This window comes from Cynoglossus semilaevis, chromosome 11 (genome assembly GCF_000523025.1).
Source record: "Cynoglossus semilaevis isolate Cse_v1.0 chromosome 11, Cse_v1.0, whole genome shotgun sequence".
Taxonomy (NCBI): Eukaryota; Metazoa; Chordata; class Actinopteri; order Pleuronectiformes; family Cynoglossidae; genus Cynoglossus; species Cynoglossus semilaevis.
Genome location: NC_024317.1, coordinates 5,049,414 through 5,059,957, shown reverse-complemented (window position 1 = coordinate 5,059,957; position 10,544 = coordinate 5,049,414). Strand labels below are relative to the sequence as shown.

At 41.2% G+C, this 10,544-nt stretch overlaps 2 protein-coding genes across 2 annotated transcripts; both read left to right on the top strand.

Moving 5' to 3' along the window:
- The first annotated feature begins 53 nt into the window (after positions 1 to 53).
- On the top strand, positions 54 to 2,884 carry LOC103386065 (insulin-like growth factor-binding protein 5). Its single transcript, XM_025060233.1, has 4 exons — positions 54 to 690; positions 1,339 to 1,367; positions 1,462 to 1,581; positions 2,072 to 2,884. The coding sequence occupies exons 1-4, from the start codon at positions 384 to 386 to the stop codon at positions 2,174 to 2,176; spliced, it is 561 nt and encodes a 186-aa protein (XP_024916001.1). The 5' UTR covers positions 54 to 383; the 3' UTR covers positions 2,177 to 2,884.
- Positions 2,885 to 3,967: 1,083 nt separating this feature from the next.
- Positions 3,968 to 10,084, top strand: LOC103386054 (phosphatidylinositol 5-phosphate 4-kinase type-2 gamma-like; the record flags this gene model as incomplete). The annotated part of the gene is made up of 10 exons (XM_008320135.3): positions 3,968 to 4,111; positions 4,589 to 4,686; positions 5,566 to 5,662; positions 6,015 to 6,149; positions 6,560 to 6,706; positions 7,740 to 7,778; positions 8,700 to 8,813; positions 9,069 to 9,339; positions 9,472 to 9,575; positions 9,718 to 10,084. Coding segments are annotated over 10 exons (1,230 nt in total), but the record flags the coding sequence as incomplete, so codon positions are not given.
- Positions 10,085 to 10,544: the final 460 nt, after the last annotated feature.

The window sequence follows — 10,544 nt, the reverse complement described above, 5'->3', positions numbered from 1 at the left end:
GAGCAATGGAGTAGCATACCCGGTGTTCACATGTGATTTATGTCAGTGCAGAAAACATTATTATCCTGTGGTATGACAGACAACAAATGGTATGAGCATGCATTAGTGCGTGTATGTGTCTGACAGAAATGGGGTGTGTGCTCTACTGTGTGAAAATGAGAGAGAAACTAACATTCTCCATCACGTACCCTCCCTTACCTTTTCCTGCTGCTTTGGGCTCTTTATAAGCCACAGCCAGTGGTGTCTGTCAGCCTCATTATCACCTTGTCTTGGCTCGGGGGAATTATACAGCCCTTCTGAAACAGACAAACCGCAGTTTGTAGAACTTAAGACACAGAGAGAAGGAGCTGTCATTATTAGTTTAGGACGACTCTAGGTGCAGGATGCTTCTGTGTTTAAACCTCATGCTGCTGATTTCACTGCAGACGGCTTGGTCAAGTCCACTGACCACACCATCCAGAGGTTGCACTGCCTGCAAAACAAAGCCTTCACAGAGTCACTCGACACCATCCAATGGCTCTGCTCTCGCCCTCGGCGCGTCATGTGGGGTCTACACTCAGGGTTGTGCTCCCGGTCTTCGATGCGCGCCACCAGAGGATGAACCCAGGCCTCTCCGTGCCCTGCTGGAAGGCAGAGGAGTCTGCAGCGCTTCCAGCAGTCCTAGCCCGACTACAGTGTTCAACGGGGCCGGTAAGTAAAACATTTTCACTTCGCAAAATAAGGGTGTATTAAAAAAAATGTAATCGTTATTTCTCAGCCAAAACAAATTGGCAGATCATTTTTAATAATTTTAAAATTGTAAAATTTTGATCCAAAGGTTTTTGATTTTAGATTTAATTCTTATTAAAGAACTGCAGTTTATTTTAATTCATAGTTCTGTTGTTTAACATTGAATGCAGGATTTGACAGCTCTTTATATGTCTAACTCAATTATAAAAAAATATAAACAGATGCCTAAGTCACAAACATGTGTTGCAGTTCTATTAGGAAGGAGTTCATGTTACACTACACTTGTAAGGATATTCTGAGGGGGAAAAAAACATTGGAATGAGATGCAGTGTTGGTCTTTCCTAACTGCTGGGCTGCATTTACAGCCAACAAACAAATGTGGAGCTGTGTTGTATAACCCAGAAATCGGCCGATGTTTCTCATTTAACACTAAAATATAACCACAGAGACTGGGCACTGTGCAGTTTTAATGATCAACTCTAAAACCATATCTTTTAGGCAGTAACTCTTAGCCGTAGACAATCTCACAGTGAACAGAAATGTATGCTGTTTTTGTAAGTAGTAAAATATAACCAGTTTTTATGTTTGTTTGTTTTTAATCCTACATAGATGCAACAGCCACCGACGATCCGCAGGAGGTAAAAAAAAAAAAAAACACCTTCCCTGTGGTTAAATTTAACAGCTTATCAACAAATCTTTAACCAAACCCTTCTGTTTGTCTCCTTCATTCAGGCACCGTGTCGTAAACTGCTGAATACACTGATCAAAGGTCTGGAGGCCCATTTATTTAAGTTGCACCATGATATCTATATGCCCAACTGTGACAGGAGGGGCTTCTTCAGAAGGAAGCAGGTGAGTTGATGGCTTTCAAAAACATTAATCTAACTTAAGAGGCAGAATGACAAAGGAAATTAATTTGGTGTTTTTACAGAACAGCTAAAAAAACCCCATTTACAAATTAATACCTTAATTATTACAACACGCCACCGGATTACAACCGCATTTACCACTGGATCAACTCCTGCTACGGTTCAGGAGCTGAGCATGCGCGTAATTGTTCCACCTCCGCCAGTGGAACGTTTTTCTGTTTTTTTTGCTGTAAAAAAGCTTCAAAGTTAGTTAAATATTTTTTCCATTATTTTCTATTCTATTTTCCCATATCAAACTTTTTTTTCAAAAGTAGACAGAGTTCAAATGGACCGTTTGTTTCTGTATTATTGGGATAACTGAAGCTGTGCTTTGTTAAATGACGCGGTCAGTGAAGTCACTGACATCATATTATTTCAGGTGCGCGTGTTGCGTTTACTGTCCAGCTGTGAAACAGTTTGTTCTGTGTCTGCAGTGTTGGTCGTCTCGGGGAAAGCAGCGCGGCAAGTGTTGGTGTGTGAACGAGAACGGCATGCCGGTCACTTCAGTCGCCAAAAACAAAGGCAGCCTGAGTTGTTAAAACGCACACAGACGGCTGTGAAGTGAACGGAGGCTGACGCTTCAAAAACAGTCTGATGTTTAAGGAAGATGAAGGAACAGCCAGCATCGAGGACACCTCCCACTCCACTCTCCATCAGCCAGCAGCAGCTTCACACCACGAAAAACAACAACAACAACAACATTGTCTCCTAGCGCCCTCTACTGAACGTACTTTAGGCTACAATGATGTCGACTGTCAATTTGCTTTGCACATATTTTTCTCACACGTTCTATCTACACAACTGTCTGATGTTTTACAGTAACAGCTGGGAAAGTGTTTGGTTTATTTGTGAAAGAAATGTCCATTTACACACAGTATAACTGAGTATTTTGTATGCACTCAACGTAACTATTTATATTTTTTTTCAGTTTTTCTACCTTAAAACCACTAAAACGATATTACTGTAATATTTGTACATAATCCAATGTTCCCCTTATTTATGTTACTTTAATATATTTTTATTTATCATGACATTTCTGACAATTTGGATCATCCACAAGAGTAAACAACTATGGTATTATTTAAAATCCTCATGTTTTTTTTTCACATACAACTATATTGCAGTTATTCTTCATCATCAGAGAAACGGATGTACAAACCTACAAACAAATGACAGATACAAATAAATAGTATAACAACAAGACCTGAGAAACAATTCATGTTTTTGTCTGCTAATGCTATGCTAAACAGCACTGAGAAATAATTCCATGGAAATAAACCTTTTCTTTTGGTACAAATTAAATACTTCTATTTTCTTTTTTAAATGTTATGATTCTTAAAAAGGAAGACAGTTTTAGGGGGATTCGAAACCTGTAACTTCTACATGCATTTACATTTGAGCATAAGTCAATATATGTGTATATTTTATATTATTATATATTCATATTTATTTATATTAGTTCATATTTTATGTGTAAATTGTATAAAATGACCGTTCTAGTCAAACAAGTGTCATACACATATAGTATGTTATTATATAAATATATGTATTAATTTCATACAGTATATGGATGTTAGGTTAAGTATGGAATACTTTATTTATTTTGGTATTCTGTGCATGTCAACAGTTAGCATGTAGGTACCCTTCCTGGCCTGCAGGTGATGCTAAGTATTCGTTTAAAATCCCACTTCCCTTAGTGTGCAGGGCTCGTACTGTAGAATCATTTTCAACCTGAAAAAAAAAAATACGGTAAGGTTTCTGATATTAGTGACGTGTCCCCCTGCCCCCCCCCCGACTCCCTTAGGGTGACTGTACAATATACAGCCATATTTCAAAACATGAACAACCAATTAAAACCATTTGAAACCAACGTTATCATGCTAATTACATATTACATTGTTGGCGCTAGGGGGCAGTTTAGCCCAGGACGAAAAAGTCTAGGACTACCACTGCTGCCATCCATCCATCCATCCATCCATCCATCCATCCATCCATCCGTCTTCTACCCCAACAGTGTCAGCCAAAATAGTCATTTGTACATGTGGTCACTTCAGACTGTCATCAGTCGTCTATGGGCCAAATAAATGTGGTCAGTTGGACCTGGGTGGCAGCAGTGGTCCACCTCTGAGTGCCGTGGGGCAGGAGTTAACACAGAGTCCCAGCTGAAGGCGGACCTCAGCCTACTTTACATACTGTACATACTCAGAGGGACTGAGCCACACACACGACTCCACAGCAGTCCACACTGGGAGACACGGACAGTTACCTGTGAAAGAGCCAGAATGTCTTTCCCTCCTCCTCCTCCGTCACCTCCTCCTCCTTCTGCTCCTCCTGCCTCCTCCTCCTCCAACCATCTCAACAACTTGGCGCCTAAAAGTAAAACCAAGAAGAAACACTTTGTTCAGCAGAAAGTGAAGGTGTTCAGAGCTGGTGACCCCGTGGTGAGCGTCCTGATGTGGGGGGTCAACCACACGGTACGTGGAGCGTTTACACGTGAGCGTAAAATGAATATATTTATCAAATATTCATGTTGTGTATTACAAAAATAATCTGTTGTTAAATCACAGTTCCAGGTTCCAGAGATGTTTATCCTAGAATGAAACTGAAATGTTACCACTTTGTTTCTCTATAAAACTCTGGTGGTCGAACAATTGACCCATTGTTACATTTTGTAAACATTGAAACAGGGCTAAACACCAGCGCTTAATGCAGAGGTTCTCAAAGTGGGGGGCGCGCCCCCTGGGGGGCCACAAGCGCGGATGGAATTAATGACTAAAATGTCCCGCAGCATATTGTCCAAATGTTTAACAAAAGACGGGAAATTTTCATATGAACCACAGGGGGCACAAGAGAAAGGGTTTGGGAACCATTGGCTTAATGTATGTGATGGACACATGGGGGAATATATTTGCTTTTTTCACATTTTAACCACCGATCATCATCTCGTGCAGATCACTGAGCTGATCCAGGTTCCTGTTCCTGTCATGCTGCTTCCAGACAATTTCAAAGCCTGTGCCAAGATAAAAGTCTGCAACCACCTCTTCAACAAGTACAGTGCTCCTCCTCCTCTCCTCCTCCTCTCCTCCTCCACCCTCCTCTCCCCTGTTTTGTCTGCCTTCATCCCGTTCGTTTGCTCAGATTTCTCTGGCCTTCATAATTGTGCTTATCGTAGACAGCAGCCAGTAGGGGCTCCCCTCGACACCGCCGCAGCTACGACTGTTATCATCAACAGTGACCGTGACATTGAGCTGGTGCACGGACCGAGAGACAGAAAACACTATGAAACACATCCATGCGTGTGGATGATAATTGTGTGGAACGTCACAGCGCAATTTTCATCCAGTAAGAAGCTGTAACCCAGCCAGGATATTAACAGGTGCCAGGCGGGTAATAAAAGTTGATGAAGTCATCTGAAAATGTTTAAAGGGCTCAGAGAGCACGGTCGTCAGTTAGACACAGTGTGACATGTTAGGAAATCATAAAGATTCATGAGAGCGGTCTCATCTGTGAGGAGCACTCGCTGTAAGGACGGAGTCGAGAACAAACTGGGTGGCTTTGAATAATCCTTTAATCCACCCAGGAATCCAGGTTATGAACAGACTTAAAAACACAAGTGGGAACAAAAAAATACTGTGTTTTTTTAACTTCTCATGTTGTTTTTAATTCAAGAAAAACAGACAAATTCTTCAGTCTGTCTGACAAAGTATTCAGACAGATCATTCAAAAGATCACCTGTTAATATGTCATTCTCCTATTGTGTTCTGTCCCTCAACTGTATTGAACTGTATCTTTTTATTGTATATATGTCTCTTTGTACAGTGACCTTGAGACTTGCAATAATAATAATCATCATAATAATGATAATTATACATTTTCAGAAGACAATATATGTTATTATATTTCATTAACTACCACATTTGTCACTCAGAGAGAATCTTCCTGGTCAGTTCAAGTTCAAAGAGTACTGCCCTCAAGTGTTCAGAAACCTGCGAGAACATTTTGGCATCGACGACCAGGATTTTCGGGTGAGACTGTAAACTGACTAAAACGGAACAAGAAAAAAAAAATCAACTTGATTTTTGTTGTGGTCTTCTTGATTTGAAACGATTCCGACATGATTCTTTAACCTGCTGCTTCAGCTGCATTTGAATTTTCTTTGTGTATTATTTCCATGTGTCAGGTGACACACACACACACACAGTCATGGTCTGCTCGGCTCCCTGCACATTTGTTTAGCACAGCATGATCCTGTGAGCCGAGTGTTACAGAGAAACACAGTCAAACATTAACAACATCCATCAGTAAAGACTGACATTACACTGTTCATACAGTTCATAAGTGACCCTGTTGTGGTGCTCTCCCCTCACTCACCAACAGGTGTCTCTGACCCGCAGTCCTCCAGTCAGAGAGGAAGGACATCTGCTGACATCACACGACCACACGCTGGTGGTGAAGGAAGTGTCCAGTGAGGAGGTGGAGGAAATGCACAGCATTCTGTCAGAGTATCACCAGGTACGAGTGGAAACGTCCGCCGTGGCAGACGACATTTTGAATTTCCTTTCACAGTAACGTCAAAACTGAGGAAACACAGTGAAATACAGTTAGTTATAGATGATGATACAGAGCCACATTAGACTTTATATATATATATATACATATATATTGTAGATTATAGATCAGTGGTTCCATAGTGTAGCAGTTACCATGCCCGCCTTGGTGCCTCCAGGGGGCAGCCTGTTGCAGTAGATCTGCTGTTAACGCAAGATTTTCCTCAGCATGGGATCAATGATGTTTTTGTTTTTCTTTTAATAAATGACCTCGTCTTAAAACAACAAGTAACATTAAATGATTGTCTCTTATTTCAGTGACTCAGCATTTCAGTTTTTTTTTGTTTTTGTTTTGTTTTTCTTCTTCTCTCCCAGCACATCGTCACCTGCTACGGCAGTACTCTACTGCCTCAGTTCCTGGCCATGTACAGAGTGACGGTGGAGAGTGAGGACACCTACCTGTTGGTCATGAGGAACGTGTTCAGCCATAGACTGCATGTCCACAAGAAGTACGACCTTAAGGTACCCCTGCAGAGAGGAATCCTAAAGATACCATGTACTGTCAGACAGTTTGTAGTACTTTTTGAAGTATTGTTGTTTGACGGTGATTAAATCAGCACCCAGTCATGACAGGTATATATATATATATTTTTGTATTTCATGTACACAGGCTGCACAGTCACAGTCATTAATATATGTCATTTATATGACAGTGAGCCATGTATTTCATGTTCACAGGCCGCACAGTCACAGTCATTATTATATGTCATTTATATGACAGTGAGCCGACTATATACAGTATTTTCCCACATACTTGTGTAGAGATATGTAGCTTTACCACTAGATGTTGCCAAATCAAACAGAACACGCGTTTAACTCAGTGGTTCTCAAACCAAGGTACACATGTCATTGGTGGTACCTGGGCTCCCTCTAGTGGTACATCACGAGGTAGTTAAATACATCTACGTCGCTTCAGCCTCGAACACGTGACATTTTACTGTGTAGTAAATTCGTTTCTCCAAGATTAAACCAAAAAGGACGAATTTAAATGTACCCAATTTAGGCTGCTATAAAAAAAAATCTGTGCAACTTCTTTCTATTTCACCTTTGATAGAAAAAGTGAAGCTTTATAAACCAATGTAAAAACTTTGATTCTAATCAGAACAGACAAGATCATTTGACATTTTAGTAAATGAGATTTTCTTTAACTCATTGTTTTTTACAACTCCAAACGGTACAATATCTAGAACCGGCTCTAATTCTAACGTCTTAAACATAAACACCGAGTCGTTTTCTTCACTCCCTGAGCTTCACCACAGCAGGACTGTTAGGAAATATATGGAAATGAGTTTTTGTGAGTACAATGGGAATTTAAATTGTAAAAAGTACCTAACCTAAGTTGACAAATGTTTTACTTCAGGCACAGGGCACGGAGAGGGTTTTACTGTCTGAATGTCTGTAATTTATTGATGTACGGCTGCACGGCAGAGTGTGATGGATAGAAAACTGCCTGCAGGAGAACAGTTATCAACGACGGTGTCTTTTTATTGGTTAGGGCTCCCTGGTGTCTCGAGAGGCAAGTTTCAAAGAGAAGGTAAGTGCAAAATTGATTTTTGACCTTCAACTAATTTCTGAATGGTTTTCAAAGACTTTTGTCTGAAGTCTGACCAGTTGACGTGGAACCTTAAAATCATTCAGATTCACCAAATTGAGCCTGATAACAAACACATTAGTGTCTCCATTAACACAGAACTCCAGATTATGAACTAGATTCTCACCAGACTGAAGCTAATTATCAACAGCAGAATTCCTGAAGAAGTGTAGTTTAGTTCTGTCTAAATTTCTGTTCAATATTTTATCTCTATACCTTGAAAATTTACATTTTTAAAATGTTTATGGAATTTTCCTTTAATGAATAATAATAATAATGAATCCACTGCTACACATAACCTACAGAGGCTTGAAACACATTTGTAAACAACATGTTAGAGATTAGAAGTAGAAAAAATGTGTGAGAATAAAAAGGAAGAAATGTCTTAAAATTTTTAAGAATGTCATAAAAGCTGAGATTTGAGAACAGACAGCTTTATACAGTGTGAACACATCAGAGTGGTTTTAAGAAGAGACTTTCAGTGATTTATATGAAAGAAAAATTCTTATCAGATGGTGAGAAGGAAGATCAGACGCTCTTATGTTTGGCCTGCAGCTACTCTGACCCAGATGACGAGCTGTAAAACATCCATATGCACAGGAAAAGAGCAGACCTAAATCACACTTCCACCCAAGTGGTTTATTCACAACACCTCCCCCCCCACCCCTCCTTGTCATCTGTCGCCTCATGTCCACATTAGTGCCAGCATCTACAGGGAGTCTTCTTGATGGATGTACTTTCTAATCCGACTGAACCGCGGTGACGCAGACGTTCATGTCGTTCATGTGACTTTATGACAGTTGGCGGTGTTTGAGGGCCACGTCTTTAGATGTACCGAGGTTTCACCCGTGACTCTGTCTGCAGGATAAAGAGCTGCCCACGTACAAGGACATGGACTTCAGGAACAAGATGCAAAAGGTTTATGTGGGTGAAGAGGAGAAGGAAAAGATTTTGGACAAACTGAACAGAGACACTGAGGTAGGAATGAAATGAACATTAACGTCAAAGACGGTTTGATGGAGTGTCCACATCGAAATGTAGGGGGAAAAAAACTAGGGATGTCTGATAATATTGGGCAATGTCTGGGTTTTGCCAAATGATGTGTTCCCTAAAATAATTTTGGGGAAAAACGGCTGTATATAAAAGTGAAAGACACTAGATGGCAGCATTGCAGCTCAAAAAGGTAATATCGTTCTTTTTTTTTCATCATACGTCTCTGTCTTTTTCCTGCAGTTTCTCGCCCGTATGAAGCTGATGGACTACAGCCTGCTGCTGGGCATCCATGATGTTGAACAGGCTGAGCAGGAGGAGGAGGAAGATGAGGAGGATGAAGAGGAGGAGTTGTATCACGAAGACGAAGATGATGATGATGAAAACGGGCTGCCCCCTGCTCCGGGCTCCACGTCGCCCCAGGGCATCGCCGGCTACATGAACTCCTTCAAACCCATGGGTCCTGGGGAGTTTGACCCGTACGTGGACGTGTACGCTGTTCAGAGCTCTGTAGGTGAGGCCCGGACTTCGACTCGGATTTCTCTAAAAAATGTAGCTGTAACACTCTCAAACTATTACCCCACCCTGGGCTGCAGCGGTTAGGATCAATATCACCAACCCTGTGCTGTGAATCACTCCCGTGTAGGTGCGCCCCGGAGAGAGGTGTATTTCATGGGTCTGATTGACGTGCTGACACAGTACGATACCAAGAAGAAAGCGGCTCACGCTGCCAAGGCTGTCAAACACGGGGTGAGAGATCAGGCTTCTGTGCTGGAAGTGCTTAGCACACAGTCTGCATGCTTTACAGCTCCATCCTGCACCGCGTTACAGGACGCCTTCACTCTCCGCATACTTTCTATTGATCAATTATGTTTATGTGTATTTTCTGCAGGCGGGAGCAGAAATCTCCACCGTTCACCCCGAGCAGTACGCCAAACGTTTCAGAGAGTTCACCGCCAAGATCTTTGCCTAGCTTAAAGACTTAGACCAACGTCTGCGTGGGACTGTGGCTTGGATTACACAGCACAGATTATGAAGCACAACATTTGCTGTGGAAGGATTAGAACGTAGGAGGGTCGTGAATACGAAACCTCAGAATCCCACAAAACGGGTTTGTTTTCATTTGTAACTAATATATAAAACCAAGATTTATCACTGACGATCCATCGGATTAAAACGTTAATCGTCAGAATGAAACTGACGCCATATGTTAAATAAATCCATGGTATATTCACTCATTGTTGCTCTAATACACAGTGTTCCAGAAATATATTAAAAAAATTAAATGATTATTTGGGATTTTTGATTTATCTCAATTAATCACGATTAATCTGGAATATTTATTTGATCATGATTAATCCACAGCTGTTTTGTGATGACCTCTGTGTGACATCAGGTCTGCACGTCTGTACATTATGATTCACGTTTTTAACAGGATGTAGAAAACTGACCAACGAACTTCGTTTCCTCTGTTTTTTCCTACTGGCAGTTCCAGGTGGTGCCTTGAACATCAGTATTGTGTGTTTAAAAATTGGTGGGAGACAAAGGGGGACGGGGGACTGACTTACATCTGTAGTTGGACAGAAGGTGTTTAGGTCAAAGGTCACACCTGTTAGTCTTGAGCTCAGCTCATCTGGAGTACCGAAAGACATCTGTAGTTGGACAGAAGGTGTTTAAAGGTCAAAGGTCACACATCACGTGAATCTGGAGTACCGAAAC